The 26,333-nt window shown below is 37.1% G+C and overlaps 2 protein-coding genes across 7 annotated transcripts in view; both read right to left on the reverse strand.

Annotated features, from left to right (window-relative positions):
- Positions 1-1,060: 1,060 nt before the first annotated feature.
- On the reverse strand, positions 1,061-10,207 carry LOC134532498 (tRNA (guanine-N(7)-)-methyltransferase). Of its 4 annotated transcripts, none has more exons than XM_063368943.1 (7): positions 10,114-10,207; positions 7,881-7,968; positions 7,246-7,370; positions 5,990-6,174; positions 4,007-4,120; positions 2,725-2,826; positions 1,061-2,071 (listed from the first exon to the last, which is right to left on the reverse strand). In XM_063368943.1, the coding sequence occupies exons 1-7, from the start codon at positions 10,148-10,150 to the stop codon at positions 1,946-1,948; spliced, it is 777 nt and encodes a 258-aa protein (XP_063225013.1). In that variant the 5' UTR covers positions 10,151-10,207; the 3' UTR covers positions 1,061-1,945. The 4 variants fall into 4 exon arrangements, with proteins under 4 accessions (XP_063225013.1, XP_063225014.1, XP_063225016.1 ...); XM_063368944.1 differs by having other exon boundaries at positions 7,881-7,965; positions 10,114-10,188; XM_063368946.1 differs by lacking the exon at positions 10,114-10,207 and adding an exon at positions 9,988-10,102 and having other exon boundaries at positions 7,881-7,965.
- Positions 10,208-13,923: 3,716 nt separating this feature from the next.
- The window catches only part of LOC134532499 (hyccin), a 32,135-nt gene continuing 19,725 nt past the window's right edge, over positions 13,924-26,333 (reverse strand). For 2 of the 3 annotated variants that reach the window (XM_063368947.1, XM_063368949.1), the window contains one exon: positions 13,924-23,677. In XM_063368947.1, the coding sequence (XP_063225017.1) occupies positions 23,235-23,677 (443 nt within the window). In that variant the 3' untranslated portion in view covers positions 13,924-23,234. The remainder of the gene's footprint in view (positions 23,678-26,333) is intronic. The other variant, XM_063368948.1, reaches the window with a different exon arrangement.

The raw sequence follows: 26,333 nt of genomic DNA on the forward strand, positions 1-26,333 counted from the left end.
GAGCAGTTTTAATCACCATAAATGGGTCAAAAAAAGTAAACATTAAAATTAGAGGTGGGACGATACCACACTTTCGATACTCGATTCTGTATTGTTTTTTTCAGTTCGATACTTTCGATACTTAGATACTTCGATACTTTCGATACTCCAGGGAAAAATATTTTCCCAATAAAGTATTAATTAAAACGTAATTTATCAGGAGGAATATATACAACAAAATTTTTTGTGAATTTTAGGACTTTTCCGCTTCGTAAAAACGTATGAAACGGGAAATTAATGATTTTATAAGTGTATTTTCCGGGAAAGTAAACCATTGTAAATATTGTACTTTCGGCGGGACCAAAATTAATCGGCGTATGACACAGGAAAATGTATGAAACGGGAACGTATCATCGAGGTTCTACTGTAGTTGTATTTTGTACGATGGCGACACAAAACTTAATTCAATACAAATGAACAAGCATTCCGGTATCAAAAAAATGTATCGAACTTACAGTTTCGATACTCGATACTTTGCGATACCGTCAAGTATCGAAGGTATCGAGGTACCGAAGTATTGAAAATCCCATCACTAATTAAAATTAAAGGGCAAAATGACAAAGACATGTGAGTAGGTTAAGTTAAAAAGCTGATAACAGGAAGCCATGCATGGTAGGAAATTTTTCCAGCTTATCAGCCGGGCACTGCATGTGTGTTTCAGAACTTTTTCAGAACCCTCTGATCTTTTAGCATGAAAATTGCATTGCAGTATGGACAGCATGAACCTTGTACAAGTTTTCCTGTATAATTTAACAGCAATTTCAAGCATGAAGTGTAGTTGGTAGCAGAACATTGCAGAAGTAGTTTTTTTTTTAAGGGAATAGTTTTACCAAATGCATAGAAACAAGAGCTTTGATTGCTTTATGATGCCTACCTGTTACCTCATATGCTTCCAGACATCAAACATCCCGGATTTCAAGCCCGACCAAGATGTGACGAAAAATCAACAAGCAGTAAAATTTCTTTCAACTGTTGAAGAACAAGAAAATGAAGTTGAAGTTGAATAAAAAAAACCACTGACTGAAACTGCCATTAAAATTTTTAATTATGCTTTTACATGTTGTATTTTTTAAGTTAATAAACAACTAACAAGGTAAAAAACTGACTGTACTTACTACTATTTGGTGAAATGTTATGGTCCGGTAAGGTTTCCAAGTCGAGTTAAATTCAGCCACATGCTCAATTCCTGATTGTGCTATTACGCCAATACATTTAAGTTTCCAATGTTCCTTACAGGTTCAGTTTCCCAGAGTTAACTGCAGTCACCAGAACAACTTAACGGATTGACAATCTTAAAATGTAATAATATATTATATATTTGGTAAATGCAGGAAATTAAAAAGAGTTGGAATACATTACAAAAATATCAAATTTCATAATAAATCAAATATAATTAGCAAATGTTTGCACTGTAACATAATAAATCATAGTCACCCGAAAAAAAGGTAACCCTGAATGTAAGACAACCCTCAATTATAAATTCATATGAGAATTAAAATGCTTCAATTATATTTAATCTCATTAAGAATGCTTCCATTCAATATAAAAATAAATCAAAATGCTGTAAATTAAAACAAATTTTTCAATATTTTTACAATTCAACTGCTAATCATTTTACCTTTTCCCCATTGCTGTCAATTGTAAGATGACCTCCAATTTTTTGGATGGTCTTTCGATGAATAACTTTGGTCTTATTTCCGGGTGAATACAGTAAATACAGTAAATATTCATGAATAGCATTCCAGAACTAAAATCAAAGTGTAACAAAAACAATACATGATGGTCTCAGTGGTAGTTATAAAAGTTCCTCGATCCCTGCGAAACAAGAGTAAATTTTCTGCTCTGGAAGCAGAACTGTTACTGATACGAACGCTCTCGTACGTGGGCGTGAACGAGGTTCCGAGAACTAGCTGCTCCCTGTCGGGTCAGCTCTCCTCCTGAAGATGGCGAGGTACTTCCTGCCCTTGTTGCGAGTCACCTTCTGGCCTTCCTCCGAGCTGTCGTACAGTTTCTCTACCACCGGATCACCGCTCTGGACCACACACACACACGACGCATCATCAACGCGATCTCGTACAGGCAGCCAGCAAGACGTGTGAGAAAACTGAACCACCAATTAATTCTAGGTCCACACAGAAGCTTGGGCTAAGCATGAGACTGGGAAACACTCATACACTTGAAATGAACAGCAACCATGGAAGGTACTAACCAGGTAACTTTCTAACATGCCATGTCAATAGTAGAGACCACGAACTAAACATGTTTGTTGTCCAGTCATGAGGTGCCAAGTGCTCAGTGGTCATGGTACGATTCTTTCATTCAACAAACGACAATGACACTATTTAATTCACTGTACTTTACACAAACAAATCCCTGCTGTTCAACACTTCAACACGAGAATATTCTAGCGAGGAGTCACGTACTGCAACTGCTAAATGTCTTGCTGATGATCTCATCACCGAAATCACGTACCAGCACCTCAGACGCACTGTGGCTATGTGACTCGCATGCCAGCGGGATCTCTCCTACGTGTTCCCGTGCCGTGCATGTTGCAGGCAGGCAGCAGTGGGTTATCTCAGAGCGCTCCCACTTGCCTCGACTACACACACACTGTCGAGGATTCTGCTACCAGCAGGACGATGCCCCACCGTCAGACCTACCCTCACACGCTGTCACAGTTCTTACCAGTTCCTCGTCGGGGATGCGTTCAAACAGCGGGTGGTCTTGGAAGTGCTGCACCATCCAGTGGTGAAGATCCTCGACGTCAGTCACCGTGTACACCACCGCCTGCACATTGTACACACGTCTGTGTTCGTCCCGAGAATAAAACAAACTGCACGTACCACAAATTACATGCTGTTTTACTTAAATGCAATTTGAAAGGAATACATCAGGAGTGTACGCAGAATTTCATTTCGAAGGAGGGCACCATTGAACCATTTTCCCCGCTGCTTGCTTTAAAATTCTTTCCATTTGTTGGTGGGAATGATATGATTTTTTTTTTAAGGATTTCTGGGAGGAATAAATCCAATTATCCTCCCCTGTGTACACATCTGATACAATAAGGGCATTTAGTGGGATTCATGGGCTTGAATGAATATCAACAGCATTAAAAACATTGATAAACTAAATCATTCCAGTGGCTAACAAACTTAAATACACAAGATCAATCACAACTGATACAATTATTTGTACGCAGACCTGTTCATAGAGTTCATATATTACACAAAATTCAGAAATAAATTAAATGCTTTCGGCAGTGCTGCCTAACGTAAACCTCTTTCTAAGGTGGATATTTAATAAATACTACCTAGTGTGGCGGGAAAATTTTTATACAGTTTTTCATGAACCCTAAAACCATAGTCAACTCAAAAGTTTTATATATATCACAATTTTTCATAATTACTTCCAAACTGATACATAAAATCTAGTAGTGGGAAATCATATTTGAGTTCGTTAATAGGCAATATCCGACCAAAGGGGTAGAAATGGGTACGTTTTTTTTGAAAAACACAAAAATCGTTGTACTTCCATAATATAGAAAATATTACATCTGTTTGAAAGTATTATAACTCGTAGGAGTAATACATACCACAATCTCCTACAGTAAGTGGCACACGCTTTGGTCTGTGGCAGCGACAGTGATTAAAAGAAACATATTAATTTCTATATCTAGTTTATGTTACAATATTTTATGAATTCGTATCAGTGAAAAGTTTCTTGAAAGCTAATTAAAAAAAGTGGAAATTCATGTCAAATTTATAAGCATTATAGTATAAAATATTTAAATTACGATATGAGTTGTTAATGTGCTTCTTGTGCAATCTGCATTCCCAAGAAACACATCTCCTGAAATTCGTAACGTGTTAGATTTCGCAACAGCGCCCCCCGAAAGCTGTGCACTGCAATCTAAGAGAGAGACGCTGACAGGCAAGCGACGCGCGGCAGTCGTCTCTCGAGCACTCACGTGTTCGGCCAGCACATACGCGTACTCCGCCAGCAGGGTCTTGTTGATGATCCGCCACTTGTGCTTCGCCTTCTTGAAGTGCGGATCCGGGTACAGGAAGAACATCTTCTTCAGCTGCAAACACACGTCTCTTTGCACATGCTGCACAGCGCACAGCACGCTGTGTTCAGAACTGATCAGCCAGTCATACAGGTGAGGTCATCTATCTCAGTCTAAATGGCTTTGCAGGGTGTCTAGTGAACCAATTTCAGGCCTTTTTTTCATAACATTTTAAGAAACATTCCTACAAGGATTTTTTTTTATAAAAGAGTGATTATTAAATCTACATATACAACCAAAATCAAACATAAACCAATGCAATAGGTACAAAATATTCTTTCAAGTTAGAAAGCTAAGACATTTGCAGAGATAATTTCCACATGCTACTATTAACGAAAAAACAGTGTTTATAAAAAACCAAACCTAAGTTAGCCAAAGGCTGCTGAAATTAAAGTTTCGTGCCTTTCAGCACTACTGCTGCTTATTTAGGGACAATTTCATGATTTTCGTGACCAGGCCTCAGTTTCCTTACTTTTACATAACTTTCGGTACTTTTGTTACTTGTAGACACCCTGCTTTGTCAGAAGTTAGAGGTATATTTGCTATGGCACAGTTGAAAAAAAAACTAGTTTAATAGTAAATGAGTATGGCTTAGTTCGTGTACAATGTCCCTTTTATGATTTCTGTAACCAAACAATAATTCAGTGTTCTCATTACTACAAGTAGTACTCAACTTATTAAAATTAAAATGCTCTTTCGGTGTGTTTAACTACAACTTCTGCACCTTTTACAACTGCTTGAGAAGTAACAATGATGGGAGCACAAGGTTGACTTAGGTTATACACATACATAAAGCAAAACTTTGTTTACATAAATGATCTAAAGCATACAAGAGCTTAAAATTATTATATTTAATTATCAACATTATTCATACAATTATATGAGAGATTCTGAATTAATGTAATTACACAGATTTTATTTTAAAAAAATTAATTTTATTAGCTCTAGTGCATTTTGATGGAAATATTTAAACTAATAATCTCCATACTTTTAACACTCCCAACATTTTCCCTCTAACCTTCAGCATATTCAGGTGTAGAAGATGCTAAAGGTACAACCCAAACGAACAAGGTCTATAATAACAGCAGTATGTTGAACTGTGTTCAACATTTTTGTTTACAAACTGCAACACAACAAAAACACCACACAGAAGATTTACTGTTCATAAATTTGATTAATGCTGGAGGTTGGGTTAACCAAATGAGAATTAATTTTCTTTTAATCAATGGCAAACAATCTTTGATGCAATGAGAGGAGTAAAAAATTGGTTGTCTGTAAAGTCGGTTTACGGACGATAGTTTAACATGACGTCATAAAAAACATTGATGAAATTATTGCATATTTTATGAATAAAATTGAATCATTTTTATCGAATTATCACTATTTTGTATAGATACAAAGGAGTGAAATGAAATTTACAATTTAATTGATAAATTTACTTTTATTTGCACTCATTAATTCAAATATGTTTATTACGTTAACGAAAAGATTATTTTAACTATAACTTTTATACATGTTTGCTATTTAACTTCTTCCAATCTGTGTTATTCTGTTAAGGATAGGACGATGATAGGAAAAGTAGGAAACAAATGGGAGTGTTTCAAGTTTAATGTGCCTCGAAAAAGTCAAAACGATGGTTGTTCCAATCGAGTGGAAGGGAGATAGATGCGGCGCAAGCGTACAATGAGCATAATGGGACACAGCACAACGGGACAATGTGCGTTACAGGACACTTTTTCGTGCGTGCAGCCGGCGTTCATCGATTTATTAGACGTCACGTCAAAAAAGGTTGAAGCTAAAAACAGAAATGATGACTGTCTGGAAGAGTGGTTGAGCAGACGTAATCCAGATGACCGGCAGGTGACCGGGGGTGCGGGGAGGTACCTGTCCCTTGCGGAAGTAGTTGGGCAGGTACTTCATGGCGTTGGAGCGCAGGCAGGCGATGTTGCGGAAGCAGCCCGCGTGCTGCGACCTCAGCGCGGCGATGCGGTCCATCACGTAGTCCGACACCTTCACGCGTATCTCCATGCCCAGCACGAGCGTGTCGGGGAACAAGGGCGAGAGGGTCACTGCAACACCGGCCGTGCTGCCTGCCTCCTGCCCTGGGTCTCGACACAGCAGCGACCCGGGACACGCGCGACACAACCATGTGTGGACCATAGTGTGGATCGCGTGTACTCAACACAGCTCATCATTCTGCACAAGACATCTCCATTTTATTTATTTATACTATTCGTTTAGCATTTGATTACGGTACGTATCATTGGCAATGGATCAAGTAATTTGTACGTGAATCGTTGTAATATGTACAGTTTCCCTATTCAAAAGCATACTAAAATCAAACTCTTATCTTAGATACTTAATACCAATATAAAAAGACAAGAAATCTGCTGAATAAAATTTTTTTTTTCCGAAAAACTTTGAAGATTGTAGGTGTATGAGAGAGATTTGCAAGTCACAAAAAAAAAACAAACATTAGAAATGATAAGTTTGTAGATGACAGATGTAAACATTTAGAATAAATTCAAGACCCTGGCAATGCTTGTGCTGCAACCCAGAAACAACTACAGAAAATAGCAGCATTTGTGCAGCCACCTAAGAGTAAAACAGTGTATAAACTATGGAAAAATTTTCTTAAATTTTCCAAAACTTAATTTTTTTACAGTATTAGAATCACTGTTTTAAAATGGAATGTCAACCATATAGGTGCACAATTAGCAGTAGACATAACAGTGAAGGTGTGTTGGCAAAACAAACATAAGCTATGTATTTCTGTTATGTTCTGTTAGCACATTCATCTGTAAGATTTCCATCATCCACACCAATATCTTAACAAATAATCAAGCTTTCAAAATGATAAAATATTTACTGTACATAAGAACTGATGCTCAGGTTCAAGCTACCAACATTAAAGTAAATTTTGTAATTTTTAATGTAAATACTATTTTTACATGAAGCTTAAGTGTTCATAGATATCATGATATTTTTAAAAATAATATTTTACGTTTTCCTTTGCAAACAACAAAGATATTTTATGAAACATTTTAGGTACTCATCAGTTGTTTCTAGGTGAAGTTTCAAGAATGTTAACCTAAAGGCCTGCCAAAGCGAGAGTGCAGATCTCGAAACGGACCACGCACCTAAAAGCCCGCCGTATCCACAACCGATGTCCGCAAACTCGACGCACTTGGCCGGAATGTTGTCTCCGGGAGGAAAGTAGTCTGGATACAGCTGCGACCAGTCCATGTCACAGGGCCTCTTGGGGCTGGAACAAGGACAGTTAGTTCATGCTCGCCTCTTCGTGTAAACATACCATCTGACAAGTATCGTGACTGCAATATAAAGAACCAGACTCCACATTTCAGAAATCTACAGACATTAAATCAGCCTATGTGTTTTCTTAGGGTGGTGCCCTTGTTCCATAAATGCTCTATTGACTACCATAAACAGGTTCCACAAAATATTCCGACACTTACAGATACCTAGAATTTGTAACATTTATGTAATCTAATTCTATTTCTGAATCAATTTCAAGAAACAGTAAAATAACTTACAAAGAATGGAGTAGAATTATGGTGGCATTACTCATCAGATTCACACGTCAACTCCAGATCACTTACAGCGACAGAGATAGCAAGTCAAAGAACACAGTTAGGCCTATATATGTTATTACAATATTGCACCTGAACTTCAATTTTTTTGGTTTAAATTTTAGACTTTCACGTGCTCAGAGACTAGGATGAAGACTAGTCCACATAACAGAAATGACACTCACTAGTCGATGCAGTGGTCTGCTATTGGATTGGAGTGAGCTCGCTGCCTGTAGTATCTCTTCTGGGGCAGTGCTACGGGCTCCATTTCTACTGAAAACACAACCAGACAGCTCTAATTGGACTTGCACTGACATGTACAGTACCGGTAACTAACTATGGATGATTGAGTGAAGGCTTAACTTCCCGTTAACATTGAAGTCATCAGAGTCAATGAAGGAAGCAGTGTTAAGATTAGAATGGAACCTTGATGAGATAACTGGGTGGGGGTAGAGTATATCCAGAATACCCACAAGTCAAATGCCACATCCATCATGTTTCCAACTTGTTAAAAATCTTAGTTCGAACCCACTGGGAATCGAACCCTGATCACTTTGGTGGAAGGCAAGTGATCTGACCATTTTCTCTCGTGCAAAATGCTGCTGTGGAATCATAGTTGTGCGCCTGAATCCAGTTTGGTACAACTCTACATTAAGCTTTTCTAAGGAAAGAACACAGACATGTAGAAACTTAAAAAGCCTAATTTAAGTGTACAGCGGTACAGGTAATAAAAGTTCTGAATGACTACCTTCGAAGTAATCGTTGAAGAGTTTGGGGACTTTAATTATTAAAGACAATGAAATTCCCGTATTTATTATTTTGGTTGCTGCTAATCTTGGCACAATCATGATTTAAATTACTACGGTAATTACTTTATATTTAATAGCTTTCTGTGCATGAACAGTACATTAATCCATGCTGCATTTTGTCCCTGATTTAACAGAACTAACATATGTCTATTTACAAGTATTATTATTATTAATATTATTATTATTAGTATATTGCTTACTGCTGTGATTGGGCAAAAGCCCTGTGGCAAGCTTTTTCCCTACTTTCCTCTCAACCTTCTCCAGAACTGAGTTACACTCTTAGCCATCACAGACTCCTTCCCCTCCTATTACATTACATTTCCCTATTGTCCTCACAACCATAGAATTATTTTCAATTTTTTTTTCCTTTCTTCGCTCCTAAAAAAAAATTCCTAGTGTTTTTTCTCCTACTCCTGAGCAACACGTCTTCCCACTTTTAACACTTGGTACATCCTAACTAGTCTCTCCTGCTGCATTCTGTTCTTTATGCTCTCCCACCCCATTTTCGTCATCAGCTGTGTTGGACTATTAAGATACTCCCCCTTTCCCTCCACCCACTCAGCTACTTTCCTCTGCACCCCTTCAGTAGGCTCATTATCATTTGTTTAACAACGTGGCTGATACTTTTATGACAAACAAATGAAAAGATGGAATGAAAGGGGGATAGATATCAACCAAATGAGGTGGTCAGATTCACAAGGAGAAGAAAAGTAGTTAGGCAAGTATATAGTTGGAAGGGGCAAGAGATTCAGGAGGTAGGGTAAACAAGTCCCTGGAAGTAGCCATGCAGAGTAACCTAGGTAGGGGAAAGCAGGTGCAGTGGGGCGGAGAGAGCTGGGGCTGATTGCTAGGACACTGACGGGGACAGGACGGAGAGTAAAGGAGAAGGAATATTCAATGTTGGTGAGACCGATGCTAGAATATGCAGCGAAGGAAATTAAGAAACTCAAAAGGGTACAACGCAGAGTGGCTAGATGGGTAATGGGTATGTGGAGAAGAGAAGGGGCTAAGCCGAGACCACAGGCCATCTGTGATAATAGAGCTGGGGTGGGATACACTACACAGTAGGAGGAAAGTAGAGGGATTGGTGAAGTTTTTTTTACTATGACAAGCAGCGAGGGGGGCTGGGACAAAGCAAAAGAAGTGTAGAGTGTGGAGGGATAATGGGTGGAAGATTCAGTGTGTGGAGAAGTACGGGAAGCGGAACGCAAGTGTTCCTGATGAGGACGGAGTGGTATGGGATTGAGGACAAAATACTGGATGTGTGAGGAGGGAAGGACTTGAGGGGGAGGCTTCAGGAATTGGGTGAAGAGGGGGGAAGCATTCCTTGATACCGGGCGGAAGCCCATTTTTTTTTCCCTTGAAGTACGTGGGCTACAGCGATACGCCAAACAGCCAATGGGTCAATTTGGGTCAGTGCAATCATCAATTTCATTCCGAGGTAATCAAATATCCGCATGTAAATATCACACCCATGCCTTACCCGGGACTCGAACACAGGACCCCTCGCAACGTCAGCCGGTGTGCATCCGACTACGCTACGGAGGTCGGCGGCGGAAGCCCAATAATTGCAAATGTATCAATCAATCAAGAAATAAAAACAACATACTTTCTAATCCCGTAAAACCCCGTGGTCGTGTAACCATAGAATAAAAAGGTACTAGCAAATATTATGGCACAGTCAGCACTCAATGTTAATTTAAATCAACTTTATTTTCTTCTTTTTTTTTTGAAAACCGAAAATGCTAATCAAAATCGCTAACTTGACAAACATTAAAACGCAGTTGCGATGGCTTCGATCAGAGATTTAATTACTTTACGCTTACGATTAACAAATTAAATTATATATATATATATTGACGTCGACCCAAGTGTCTCCTCGGCTCCCTCAGGCTGTTATGCCTCGTCAACGTCCTCCCTTGTTTCCCCAGTGCAACCATTAGTGCAGTGCTTCGGCCAGGGACGCACCCGCGTGCGCCCTAGCATGCCAGTGGCTTCTTTTGTGCAATAATAATTCTGTGTCTGTATATTTTTCCCAAATGGTCACGGGCCTCAACGAGTATGTAAATAATGTAATCGTAATTTATTAATTCTGTAAATTTGTTGTTGATTAATGTTTCGTTTAGCTGTGTAAATATTCTGTGTTTTCTCAAGTGTGCTAGTATGTAATTGCAGCCTGGCGCGCCGCGGGGCGGGACCTCTCCCACGCCGGCCGATTTCTCCTCCCCTCCCCCGCAGCACGCGAGCTCCGGCCCGCTGGCGAGCGGGGAGAGTCAGTCGTGTTCAGGGCTCGAACAAGGACAGTCGTGTACGCCGCTCCGCGCTGCTCGCGAAGCGCGTACCCTGAGCTCGTGGCCAGTCTTTCGTTTCCAGTTCACGGGTTGTCGAGGCAGTTAAGCTGCCTCCGCGAGTCATTCGCCGCCTTACTGAATTTACGAGTCTTCGAGGGACGTTACCAGCCGAGAGTTCCAGAACGCGGACGTGCAATTACGGGTCTCAGAACCTCCATCGTCTTACGAAACGTTACGTAACGGGACGCGCACGTATTGCGCTTCTTCATGGAGTAACCTTAAACGGGGTCAGTATTACGTATAAAAAATCCCAATCCGTGTCAGGACGTCTTAACGGGCAGTACGGTTTTACGGGAGTCCGGGTCGCCGCGGGAAGGGCGCTTGTTCCACGACGGTTCCGCCAGGCTGCGGTAGGCTCTAAAACGTCAATAAATGAGGCTCGTGAAATCGTCAACGCCGAGTTGTTCTTGGAACAGTCCACCACTATTCCTCTTCACCTAACACCTCCCTCCAGGTCCCGCAGTTCCCGGTCCCGGCCACGTTGGCCTGGACCCACACCTCACCGACGAGGGCAGTACGGGCATAACTGGACAGTCACGCAAGCAGGGAATCGGGGGCCTCAAGCCGAGGGACGTCATTATATATATATATATATATATATATATATATATATATATATATTTGATTACAGTAATGATCCTATAATGTTGAATATGCTTTTAAAAAACTTAAAACAATGAATTAAATACGAATATCGATGCTCAAATCGATGTTCATAAACTTATAAAAGAGATTAGGGAATTATACAGGTGGAGTATAAGGTCCGATTCATGAAAAAGTAGGGTTGAAGCTAAAAGAGTTGGAGGGAATTCAACGTATTACACGTACCAATATGGCGCCGTTGTTTTAAAAGGTATCAGCTGATTTGGAGGTTAATTTGGAGAAAAATATCAACTCATTACATTTGTATTATAGAGATTCGTTTCAGATTTTTAATGTATATAAACATATTATCCAGTAATATGGTGATCTAATTTTCTTCCAAACAGCTTAACTAGTCATTATTAAAACCAGGCTAGAACAGCTGATATAAATATTAACACCAGCCATTTTGGTATGTGAAAACAGAAAACAAATTGGGGGAAAAAGCGGCTTCTCTTCAGAGTTCAGACGGCCAATGCTCCATCTGAAACCCTCACTAATCTCTGCCAGTGACTTGTTTCACGCATGTGTCAATATCAGAGATTAGAGATTAATCTCTGGTCAATATTAATTTTTTTTCTTATAAAAAATCTACACTATTTTATCACCAAATGTAACACATAATTTAAAAAAAGTAACACGTAAAAAAAAATTAATTTTCTTACTTTCTGGACAATATTTGCCTTTAACTTGAATTCGGTTCATAACATTTTTTGTATAAAAGAAAAATGTTCGTCAGACTGCATAACAAACTGTAATGAATTTTAGAATGGACATAAGATCATAAGCATAGTGTATTGGCCCCAGCGATAAATGAGTCATATTTTCAGGGTATGTTGGTACTAAAAAGATTCGTTTATATTCCAATTTTAATATTAGTTATTTTTCTTAATAAATTGAAATAAATAAAAAAATTAGAATTTTTTTTTCTCACAAAAACAGCAAAACCAATCTGAATGATATTTGGACACATTATATAAGTGTATAAAGGCTATTCTCGGAAGAAATAACAGCTCATAATCTTCATATTTACTATTTGAAACAGGTTTTTTTTGGGAATTTTTTTTTTTTAATGTTTTCATACAATTTCATAACTAATTTTTTAGTCTTTTTCGATGTAAAATAACTTCTCAAATCGATAATGCTGCACTCAGAATGATCCGTTGTATCTGTCACCCATCCTTCCTCCCGTCAACAATTCAAGTCGAGCTATGCCTATTCAAGACTTGATGTAAGTTTTTGGACATACGCCATTGCTAAGAACTTTTTCTGTTGAAAAACTAATAAATAAAATAAATAAATAAAAATAAAAATACTCAAAAAAAGATATCTTTTAAAGATAATGCCTATTCAACATCTGCACGTCCGTCAAATACCTACTTTTTTCATTTTAATGATGTCAACAGACCAAATTCTTAAATAGTGGTGAAAATTTATGTTATATAGATACCTATATTATATTGATGATTTTGAAAGTTATGCACTTAATAAATAGTTCAATTTTTTTTTGCTCTAATAGTTAATAAAATATTTTCAGTTCCGTCGACCGGGGCTACTTTGGGCCACATTTTCACTAACATTTCTGTTATTAAAAAATTTAATATTGGACTAACAACATCCAAATTGAGTTTTAACCAATTAACGTGAAATGAGGAAACAAACTGTATCGTTTAGAAGATATATTTTCCTTTTTTATATTTATTTAGTATTTTTAAAGTTTTGGACCAAAGCAACCCTGAAATGTCCTCGTTTCATTATCTAGGGAGGGTTGATTTTTTTCTTGATGTCAGCCCATTGTAAACAAGAAGATCCTTCTTATCGGGCCATATCCAGGACTTATGGTCTTGCTCATGAAGTCTATTGTAGGGCCTGAGTCTTCTTCACTTGGCACTTTTATCAATCCAGGATAATACTCTCCTGAATATTTGACTATGACAAAGTCACCTCCTTCTAAACTACTTTTTAGAGATTCTGGTTTTGTTAATGTTCTTTGCTAGGCCTACTGGTACCAACATCTCCTAAATCTTCTGATTCACTTTCATAAAAGTTCGAGCTGTCATCAGAACGAATATTGTCGTGGAAATTATGAACATGTTCTTTATAGTGTACTTCTGTATCTCAGTATAAGGCGCTCCAATAAAATTACATTTTCTGTAAATAGCTCTACAAAATTAAAAACAAAAGAATTGCCATTTATTTTGACAAAAATCCACGTGACTGCTACTTCTGGACATTGATATTTTAATAAAGAATTGTAGGATGCTGTCATGCCTTTCTATTAAGCTCTTTTTTAGTGTTAAATTATAAACAAATTTTTGACAATACATTAAAATAAGAGAAGTGTGTTTGGCATTAACTCACAATAATTAATAATACACTGATGAGTACTTTATTTTTATATATAATAAAACTGTTAGGTTTAAAATATCTGAAACTCCTCACTAAAGAAATTTTTTTAAAAACAGGCTGTAATGACAAAGTCAAGAATAATAAAGAACTCAACTGACAACAGTTAGTAACACAAGATATATGCAATTTATTTCTGTACACATTTTTACATTTTATTATACACATTTGAAAGGAAGAAATTTCCAATGAATTCTAGTAATCAACTTATAAATCTCTGAGCAATAGATAACAATGTTTAACTATTTACACTGTACAGGAGTGACAACACGACAGCACGCTTGGCATTTGTCTGATATATCGAGAATGCACACACTCATTCACATAGCACACGTTCAAGCATCAGCCAATAGTATTTCTTCAGACATTTCTACCAAAAAAAATTGCTAACTTGTCAGACTATGACATATCTGCAGTAACATACAAAGTTCAAAGCCATTTTGCAAACACCGTTCATCTTCTTATCAGAAAACGTTGGCCTATCTTAAATTGAAATAAATTTCAAAATTGTATATGGAGTATAGGGCATTCACCCGAATCTGGAGGGCCAACGTTTATAAAAGTTACCAGTTTATGTAAACATAATAGTCTCCAAGCATAACAGAAAACTTCAACTGCAGATATTTAATTAGGTATACTTGGACCTGCCTCTGTCTATAAATCTATATACTATTTTTACACAAATTGTAAGATGTAAATTTATGCATGCAGATGTCTGAACACAACTTGTAGTGCATAAATACATACATAGTATACAAGACGAAAACAGTGGTTTAAACTTTAAAAAAAAAAAAAAAAACTCATGAAAATATATCTTTAACAATGCTATTTGATTTTTAAGAACATCAACTTTTTAAGTAATTTATGTTTAACACGACCATCTGAGAACTAGCCAATGTAGCACACGACACAATGAAAATAACTAACGTTGAAGGGATTGCAAAAGGGAGGAGAAAATGAAAAACTACCACCACCGCCACCACACATTTAGAGTTGCACCAGTACAGATATAAATTACTGGTTAAGTTTGTGGTATCGGGTTCATTTCACTATAGCTTTTTTCTTATATTTTAAGAGAACGGCAGCCGGCTGCTAAACACGCATCCAGGAATACGCGGTAGGGGGAGGGAAGCATCATCCCTTGTCGCAGGGCCAAGTGCGCTCACGACACACCCGGGAAAGCCAACTACTACTACATCACACGTGCAGTGCAGCAAATGCACTGCATGTGTGTTTCAGAACTTTTTCAGGACCCTCTGGGAAAATATTTTTTCAACTTTTTATCATTATAGGGTCAATTTTGTACATATCTAGCTGTTGCACCTGAGATACATCAAAACAGTCTACAGACAGAACTCTCTCGCACTACCCCTTCTACACGCCCCTCTTCGTGGGTACGCCACTTCCGTATCTCCAAAGGAAAAAATCAAACTATCCAAATATTAGAAAATCAGCTTATGAAACAAAACAAAAGTTAGAACTAAGATAACTAGAAGATGCCATCTTGGATTGAACAGTTTTTAAGGGCACTTCTAATACAAATTTATTTCATCAAAATACAGCAATTAAAGGATGGAAAAGATTATCACAGAAAAGACTGAATTAAGATCCGAAAATAAACAGAACACCAACAATGCAATGGCTGTTAGGAGACAAAGCATCAATGATGCAAAAGCCATTTCCATGTAAATTGTTGGGAAAATGTCAAATTACACGGCTCTAGGCCTCGTCATCATCTTTGCACAATGCAAACTACAGAGAGACTAACTCTCTTTTTTGTTAATATACACACGTAAAATCAACCATCTTGCAAAATATATACTCGCAGAGTGCGACTATAAACTTAAGCGAGCTGTCAAAAACACAAATTACAGTTAGCAAAAAAGGTGCTGGAAATAAGTTCAGTGAATTCCGGTGTCATTAATGTTTACTTCGGGGACTATGACTTTAGTGATCAGCCGTTAAGAATTTCTTACAATATAAACTACTGATACTGTGATACAGTATATGAAGCAGATTTTTTTTTTTTTTTTTCATACTTAAATCTTCAGTTTACTGAAAACTTGAATCCTAGTCCCTTGTACGAGGCGGAGTGGAGTGGAGTGGAGTGGACAGATTAAAAACCAGTCGCGTAAGTGGCAGAGGAGGATAGCGTTACCGCCCGCCTCTTGTCCATTTCGCTCGCCTTTAGCTTTTTACACCTGTTTTCACTTCCAACAGCCTAGGATACCTACTGCATGTTTATTCATAAAATGCTAGAAGCACACGTGTAGCATTTTATCACCAGAAATTGCTCCTGTTAAATTTGTGTTATTTATCACTTAAAAAAACTTCCGCTGTTTCTCGTTTCTGCTAGGAAAATCAGTCACGCTAATAAAAAAAAAAAGTTAAGGCCCCAAGTTTTGGTAAAATTTAATATGACAAAACATTTTGTAATACTCAAAGCTCTGATATGATGAGAAAAAGTTGTAAAATTTGTTTAACACAATGTATGGAAAATATTGTTTTACATATTCATAATTCATTTCATAAAAATATAAAAACATTTGGAAATATCTGCAGCAATTTTTAACACTACAAAGTACCTATGATAATGGAATTTGTTTGTTTTGACATACAATTTTATCTCTCGCTTTTATTTATCATATAAGAATAAAAAAGCTACGTGAAAAAAAAAGTAAATCAATGCAGTTAAATACTTTTTAACCATTAGAAAAGTAAAGGATATATAAGGGTTCAAGTTTGTGGTTTAACAATCAGAATGGGCATAGTTAAAAAAATGGAACTGGTACAACTCTAATTTTTGTTAAAAATCTTAAAATAACATTTTAATTTGGGGGAAAAAAATCTCTATTAGTCATGTTTTCATCCCAGAAACAGTTATCGCACACACAGACACAGCTAAGTGAATGGAGGCCAACACAACATCCAGAAACCAAAACTGGTAACTAACACTAGATAGATGATTTAATACAGCAACTAATCAAAAGGTTGGTAAATATCACTATTTATAATTTACAGGCTAGGAATACATTTTTCATACATGGATTGCATTTACAATTAGATAACAGCTTGGGTAAACACTGAACTGGGTACCGCGACAGAAGCTAAATTTCTGACATCTGAAAAAACACATGCATGACAAATGAACAAAAAGAAATCACAATTACGAATAGTAAGCACTCACAATATGTACGTAAAATCATGAAAACAATCTACGGCCTAGTCCCAACTGGAATGTGCTCCTTTGTTGCGTATCTCCGTATCTCCCTTACTTATAGCAAAGACCCATTCTTCGCAACATCACTACCTCGTGTAACACCAGAACATACCAATATCTGGTCGCGGAATTAAAAAAAAAATCCTTATCTGCTTTTGCATTCATGAATGTAGGTAATTCACATTCACATTCACATTCACATTCACTAACTAGGTTTTATTATGAAACTGACAATCATATAAATATTCCACATAGAAGTTCCTGTACACACATCAACAAGAAATGTGACCAGTATACATAAAAATTTTGCGTAACGTAAAAGATCTGAAATAATGATACATTTAACTTCAAGTGTGAACAATGTTGACTTCCCTGTGTAGGTGACAGAGTGAAAAACTCCGTAACTCAAACACAGCTGCGAATCATGTGTCGAGCAAGTCTCAAAGGCACAAAACTTAAGTACGGTTAATTCCTTGCCCACTTGCTCCCTTACTGGCAGTTGGAACACGGCTCGAACAATCATGTTGCATGCGTGATGGACATTACAGGTGACGAGCTTGCGGGACATTAAGTTTTCATCTCAACACACGACGATCAAACATCCGTGATCATAAACATCCATTAACACATATTTGAGTATCTAATAATTATTAAACCTGCAATTTAGGGAAAACCTTGTAACATACCTATATTTTCATTTGATGTCATGTTCATATACATATCAACTTTATTTACACTGTATACATGATTATTATAATCAACAAGTATTTACACATATTTACTATTAAACAAAGAGGTTTTACAATTATGCTTAGGGCTCATAATTCAATTTTCGAGACATTTTCAAGATACACTAAACTTAAAACTTTTATGCAAAATAGCATTAAATTATCCCCACAAAAAAAAACACATGAATAAAATACCAATACAAATTTAACAATTAATTTATCACTAGTACATCATAATAAAAACCAAACTTATTAATGTTTACTCAAAATTATTTTATCTTTGCTATTAGAAATGCAAATTTGTCCTAATATTATTATATGGCACAGTTACATTTTTTTTTTTAGAAACAATGAAAAATGGTACAAACTGTGAAAAAATTATATATTAGCAAAAGAAGAGCCATGGAAAAGTAATTAAACATGCAAAACAGTGTAATATTTAAGACTAATTAAAAAAAATACTATCCTACTTGCCAAAATATTAAACAAATGCAACTTAACATCATTACTCCATTTTCAAGACAACTAGGTACGTCTGAACATCAAACATTTTGGCCAATTAATAGTTTGCATAAAATATTTTTGCAGGCACAACATTCAAATAATGCTACAAGACACTTTTAAGTACTAATTAATCAATTATTGTATAAGAGGAAAATGTATTACATACATATTACATACAAATGTATAACATTTAACTACACAGATATTGCTATTAAATTTTTTAGAATATAATATTGAGGAGTATGAAAATATTCTTAAAAAAACATTGCCAAAACTAACACAGCAAAGACAAAAGAGAAATGTGGTTTCACTTACAATGTTAATTTCAACACAAAGAAACAACCCACACACTGTACTGGGAACTGGAATACTGGAACCCATAGTAAACTTAGTGACTTGCTCCAAGATAACTTTTTCATGTCAAAATACCCAACTGCCACTTGGAAAAACAATTATTTATTTGTTTCAGTTTGTAACATGCCCGTCAACAGCATACAGCCTTAGCGGTGGGCACGGCACAGAGACAGGAACAAAGATGAAAATAAAAGACGATACAAAAAACAAGAACAAAAATGGTTACTGCACGTACCTGGACAACCCCCTTGTCAAACAAGGGCAGGCATTATACATTTTCCTGCTAAATTTTGTAGACACCTCCATAATTTAAGCAAAAATTTTATTCATCAAAAGATAACAAATCACTAGGGTACCAATTTAAAAATAAAGAGAAATTTTTTTCTTAAAACATTTTTAAGAAAAATATTTTTTCACATTTTTTTTTATCAACTTACATAACCAAAATTAACATGGGCAAATATTCATTAAAATCACTAGACCGCTGGACACACCTCAGCACTCCGGAACGCCTACCGAGTCAAACCAGAGCTGCTTGCGTCGCCGCGAGTGTGCCAATGACGTGAGTGGGAGCAGATTGCTCTGCACATCATTTGCCACATACACGTCAGTAGCTCTTCAAACAGCAGCAGCAGGAAAATCGCTCATCTATAATAGTTAAATTTTTCTGGCTCTAAAGTTACATAACAGATGCCTCATCATGTACATTTAGGAACTGATATGTTTTCATTACATATTATGACAATTTAGGTAATTGAGTACGATTTTATACTTAACAAAAACTCACTTGATTTTTTCTCAAAGAATTTAACTAGTGTTGTGCCAAATCCCAATTTTCTCCAATTCAAATCTCAAATTATGAATTCCAAAGAGTACCTCTAACATACCCCTTGAATCTGACTAGTATCTCTCAAGGGTAAAAAATAAAAATATATACAAGAAATTAAAAATATAAACTATGGTGTTGGAAGAATTTAACCCTTAAAAAGACTGTTTCACAAACCAAGTTTCCAGAATCAATACATTGTTTTATTTATAGATTGCATTTTAAAAGTAAAATATTTTGGATAATGTAACAGAAAAGGTATAAATATAAAGAAAAAAAAAATAACGAGTAAACTTCAGAGGTTATAAGTGACAAATATTTTTAATTTACTTTATTTGCTCTATTATTTTTCTTTGAATCTTTCTCCTCAAATATTGAATCATTTGAATACTAAGAATTTGATCTTGATGGTATTTGATGATTTGATTGGCTCAACCCTAATCTAAAATATTTTTACAACTTCGGTCAAACTTTATTGATTCCAATTCTGAACTTTGGAACAATATGCCAAACTTGTGTTGTTTACCACTAAAACTGACTCTTCATCTTGGAGCAAGTTAATAAAAAACAAGCATTCACATTTCTTAAAGCACAGCTTTCTCATTTTTCAAATTCAACAAATTCAAGAAAAAAAAAATATGTATTACATTTTCAGACACTGACATCAATTGAAACAGGGAAGATAATATTACTGGAACAATCAACATCCATTAACACGACTTTAATTTGAACACATTATTGTAGAAGTTTAAGACACACTATGTATTAACTTTAAATACTACATTTCCATATTTTGGAAGAGTTGCATATCAACCAACTAGCTCAAATAAGTGAAAAAAAATAAAAGTATGCAAAATAAATAAAATAATAAATATTTACTGGCATTCAACATAAATTCTAAAATTAAAAACTAAATGTTCTAGAACATACATACCTTCATGCCCTAACCAACATGACCCACAAGAGACACCGTTGTGTTAGCTCCCTACTCTGGTAAGCATTCGACAATGGAGCAAAGAGTGCTTGAATCTCCTATTCTGGTGGATAGCAAAATAAAGACGACAAAACTTTAAATTTTTTAACAGGTGTATCATTCTCTCGGGATAACTGAATCAAAAAGACGTAACAAATTTGTGAACTCCCACGAAAGTCCACCACTCATACCTTACTTGTGCCATCGACTCAGTTCATCTAGAGACTGTGATACCCTCAGTTTAAAAAGCACCAAATCATATGCAAATCAGATGAGACATCTCACAAGTCAACCACCAATGAACAGCCCTGAATATGCATTTGTGAAGTGAAGCGTGCGATGTGATTTTAATAACCCCGTGACCTTTGAGAACATACTAAGGAGTTGATAAAAGAAAAAAAGTTAATTTCTTATAGAACAACTTCCAGTAGAACTCACACCACTAGATACAAAATTATATGGTGAATTGAAATAATAACGAAACACCGCAAAGCGTGTCAATACACCATATACATAACACCGAAATGCAAGTTAATACAGTTTTTAGTACCAGAATATAAGAAACTATCAGCGATTTGACAAAACTTGATGTAAGCTTTTGGACATACACCATCAGGATATAAACACCACATAATATTCCATAACAGGAATATGATCAACAAACAAAGAAAAACAAAGAAAAATGGACTAAGAAAATGAATAAACCCACACAAATGAAGAAGGCACAAAAATATTGACCCAAAAAAATTCAAAACAACAGTTGAAACGAGACAAATAACACGACAAAACGAAAAGACGAAACAAACACAATAGTTTTCCAAAACAGAAGAGAACGAAAAAACCCCCACAAATGATGACAGCACAAAAATATTGAACCCAAAAAAAATTCAGCACAACAGTTGACAACAGCAATTTTTTGCTTAATTTGTGTTTTTAATGTTTTTGTCTTTTGGGTTTTTTGTAGTTTTCTTCTACAGACATACATGTGCTTAGCAATGGCGTATGTCCAAAAGCTTACATCAAGTCATGCACTCCCATTGCACAAATCTTTCAAAGATAATAATTTGACAAAATTAACTCAAATTACAGATTTTATATTGTGTAATGGTTAATTCATTGGATGTAATTTATTTAGCACAAATTTTGTATCAATATATATTAAATAGATTGAAATAAAGTAACATTACATTGTTTGATCTTACGTGTCCATTATTAGTAACATGTTTTTACATAAATAATGTTGGCAAATTTTCCGATATATTTTTCTGAGTAGACATGTTCTAGACATGCCTATTGTTATTACTAATGTTTTTCTTGTATAAGTGCATATTGACTGTCAGTCAAAAAGACCTTTTTGGTGAAATTGGCACAAATAATTTTTTTAGTTTCATATGTTTATGAATGAAGACAATATTAAAAATAAAAATAACACTTAAATTTTCTGTTTTAAAAATGAAAAAAATAAATACTAATAATAAAACCATAAAGTTTTGTCCCTACTTATTACTAGTGATGGTTAGTTAACAACACACAACATAATATTAATGTATGTAATGTTTACACATGTAATTAATTACATACCAATGTAATTAGTCTTTAATGTTCTGCACAGTAAATATGTATGCCCAATGTTTAATAATTGAAAGCTATACTAAAACTTAAAGGAAAAGAGAGATTTTTTATTTATATTTTTAAATTTATCAACTAATTTCCTTGTAGGTGATAGAAATGGAGTCATTACAGATAAGGTGAGAATTAACTAGCTTCTAGAAGGGACATGCAGAAAAAAATAAACTAAAAAGCCAAGATTATGAATACACATATGTATTACAGTAAATCCATGGATTTTGAGTGCAACATCCAATTTATCTTCCAAGAATTAATTTGTTAACTTATGCAAATCATTTGATTCTGCCAGTCACTTTTTACTTACGTACAATTTTATTTCACACCAACTTTTTTTAGAGAAAATTTTATGATAATTTCACACAAAATTCCTTACTCTCAATTTTTTGACTCTGAAATTGTTTTTCACCTACTAAAAAAATTAACAGTATGTTATCCACCCAAACAATCTAAAATAAGTATACAATTTTGTTTGAAATTTCTAAGAATCAATATTTCAAATATGTAGTGCTGTCAAATAATTGTATGAAAAAAAAAAACCTCATAAAATGTACTGAAATTCAGTTTTGCTCCATAAACTGCTTGGTTTTAGCAACCTCCCAACCACGACAAACAAAATCCCACCAAAAAATAAACAATAAAATTAATTTTGAACTAAATTTAAATTTGCTACACGCCCCAGTGACATGGCAGTATGGATTTAGCTTTAAATATATTCTACAAATGGTAATGAACAGCCTAAATATGTAAGCACTTTCCAAAGATTGCATTCCTTTTGATTAACACCCTGCCAGTATTACTTACCTCATTTGCTTAATTGAGAGCTCCAGCACGGACACACACTTGTAACGCAGCCAAGGCAATGCCAGGTACTTGGCTGACAGGCAGGTATGTGTAACTGCAGCAATCATTCCTGACACACGTCTCTCTCTCTCTCTCACACACACACACACACACACACACACACACACACAAAAAAAAAAAAACGAGTAGTAACCATAAACCAGGTCAGAAAAAAATTTATAAACGTGTTGGTAACGACAACTAAATGATAAAATAAATACAATGAGGTGAACAACGCAGTCACTAAATGCGAGACATCACACGGTGCTGATCTGCAGCGAGGCGTGAGGGGGCATGTCCAGCGGCTTGCCCGGCTCGTCCAGCGCCGATAGGTCCACGCACTCCGGGGCTCCCGGGGCTCCCGGGGCTCCCGGGGGGTCGCCGGCGAGCGACTCCGAGCCCGCGCTCTCCGCGGACCCCACGCTGCCGTCCGGCGGGAGGGGGCCGTTCCCCGCCCTCCTGCCGTCGTCCCCGTCCGGCGCGGGGCCGCGGTTCCTCGAGCCCGCCCGGCGCACCTCCCCGCGCTCTGGCGCCCCGTTCCGGGCGCCCCTCCTCTTGCCCAGGCCCGGGAAGCCCGGCAGCTTGGGCAGGTTCTTGCCCCGCGGCGTCAGCCGCTCCTCCTCCTGCTCCTCCGTGATGGACGACAGGTTCTTGCCCTCGCCGCCCGCCTCGTCCTTCGCCGCCTGGATTGGAATGTCGTCTGAAACAAACCAGCCACACTCTCACGTCACAGTCAGAGAGGCCGTCTACACCACACAACAGTGGATCTCAGAATAACTACAGATAACATCAAGGATAATATAACTGTATGCCACGTCAGACAAGCAAGGCTTACATCGTAAAGTGGTACAAAGAGAACATAGATATAAAAATAACATGTATTAATGTTTACTTAATCAACTTCAGTTTATCTTATTACTATGATTATATATGAATTAAAAAAAAATTCCTTTATTTAATACTGTCAAAAATATTGTATTTGAATTATTATTTTAGGTGAACATTTAAAAAAAAAACTCAATCATATTAAATAATAATTTTGACAAAGTGAACAAGTTAGCACATAAGTTTCAAAGTCATGCATGTGTGAAGTGGTATCGGTGCGACGGATAGTGTGGTGAAAGCTTTGTATGTTCTTGTCATTCTTATGTTCAAACCAGGAAGTGTTCACGAAACACAATACAGCTCAAACTACGGAAGAAACAATAAAAGCATGGAATCACAAATTACATAAGCTTACCACACGAATTCCATAATTTACCAAGCAAGCAAATCATGTGGTGCGAGATGATCTCTTGAGGCCAATTCATGTTGGTCCAATGAGCTCACTGTTTTGAAACCAATATAAACATACGTAATTCATATATTAACGTGTATACTTTTTGGGAGCTTAATAAATGCTTTGTGTGTGGGGACATGCCCCACGACACAGCATAGCGGGTTGTGAGCCACATATTCTGTTCATGTTATTTCTAGTTTGCTTTCACAAATTTTATTTTTGTATGTCTGTGAACTGTTTATTTACAGCATTAATTTTTACTACAAAAAACATTATTTGAATTATTTGAAGTGTAATACTGGGATTACAAGTTTCAATGAAAGAAGACATCTTGCGTGATGAACTAAAGATACGAGAAAGTGGCCCGCAATACTAGCTCGCAGAAACTGACTAGACTTAAGATTTCATTATCACTGTTATCAGTAACGAAGTCGGTTGGGATTCTTGCATTTTCTGCACTCTCCCTGAAAAATACCTAACATCACAGAGGTGTGCTGGTTCTAGAAATACAGCACACAAGCACAAAAGCCAGTACTCTGGCAGTGATGTACCAGGTTAGTGCGATAAATTAGGACAACAAACGAGAGTAAAAAAAAAAAAAAAAAAAAAAAAAAAACACTGAAAGCAATAAGATGCAGAGAAAGTAGTTGGAAGATCTGGAAATGAGACACAATCAACACCAACATCAAATTTGTACTTTAGCAATACAGACTGCATGTCTAGAGACCCAGGACCGCTGCAAGTGCAATGAATACGTAACGTGTGACATGCACACGGTGGTAGAGAGAAGAGAACACGAGGCTCGTGGCAGTGCGCGGTGCGGGAACACGGTACCTCCGAGGAGCGCTGCTGCCAACTACACACTAGCCCTCGGCCGGCAGCAGGCACACGCTGGCCGGGCGTCCCGCCGCCACCGAGCCCTGCAAGGTCTCGTCCTCCGCGAGCGACAGGCCCAGCCGGGCGCCCGCGCTCGTGCGGTCGGCGGGCGAGCCCTGCCGGCTGCGGCGGCCCGACCCGGGGCTCGACAGGTCGGACGCCGTCTCCTCCTCCAGCCGGTCCTTGCCGGCGCCCGCGTACCGCCGCAGCCACGAGCGTCGCTTGCCTCGCCTGCCCCCCTCCTCCTGGGCGCTAGGCTCCTCCGACATGCTCGCAACTACGTCCACCTCCAGGTCGTCTGAGGTACGTCATGCAGCATGCACCGACACAACCCCGACACCCCGTTAATCACATCGGCCACAATGCAACACCACAGGTACGCACAGGGGGACAGAGGAGCACACTGCACGCCAACATCAACAATCAAAATAATAAAATATATTCACCACGTACAAACCATACATGCCACCACTGCATGCACAATTGCACCGTTTTTGTCATTTTATCCGAAAACTTAATTCATAGATATAATATTATTAGATTTTTAATAAACATGCAGCTTCACTGAATAAATTTTAACGTATTTAATGCTTCTTGTGTTATTTAACACTACCCTTACAAACAAATAGACTCATTCAAAAAACATTTTTCAAGACTTTGTAAAATCAGTACATGTGTGCCTCATGTTCGAAAGAGTAACGGAAGTAATTGCGCAATTCTATCCGGTGAACCTCCAGTATCTGGCCTGAGCCTCAAGACTGCAATCCCCTAAAAGTTGATTCAGGTAATCGTTCAGACCCGTAAGTTTCATGAAAAATTCTGCGATGGCCAGATTGTAAAGGAAGAGCCTCTTTCCATTTATTGAAACGTACAAATCTCTTCAAGAGCTGTAGGATTTGGTAATAAGTTCCACAAGACTGCCGTGAATAATGTACCCATGGAAATGTTTAAGCAATTGAACCAGTTCATGAAGTGGGAGAAAGAAGGGGAAAGAAAAAAAATTACTTCCTTCTTGAATGACACAACTGAAAGAGAAACTTCAGATACTGGAAGAAAAACTTAGATGCGGTTACAAAAGCTCAGTTCAGATAATCGTTCAAATTCAGGTAAACAGATAGATGTACAGTAAGTCCTCTATTTACGTCGTACCGATTTACGTCGTTTCGGATTAACGTCGCTAATGTTTGAGTACTCATGTTTC

The sequence above is a fragment of the Bacillus rossius genome, chromosome 6 (assembly GCF_032445375.1).
Source record: "Bacillus rossius redtenbacheri isolate Brsri chromosome 6, Brsri_v3, whole genome shotgun sequence".
In the NCBI taxonomy this organism is placed as follows: Eukaryota; Metazoa; Arthropoda; class Insecta; order Phasmatodea; family Bacillidae; genus Bacillus; species Bacillus rossius.

What these genes read in the sequence shown, in the direction of transcription:
- LOC134532498 (XM_063368943.1), bottom strand. Translation starts at nt 10,150, where the DNA reads ATGGTTACACGACCACGGGGTTTTACGGGATTAGAAA. An exon ending in CGTATGTGCTGGCCGAACAC is followed by an intron (nt 2,827 to 4,006) that starts GTGAGTGCTCGA and finishes TACAATGTGCAG; the next exon opens with GCGGTGGTGTACACGGTGAC. An exon ending in GCATCCCCGACGAGGAACTG is followed by an intron (nt 2,072 to 2,724) that starts GTAAGAACTGTG and finishes TGTGTGGTCCAG; the next exon opens with AGCGGTGATCCGGTGGTAGA.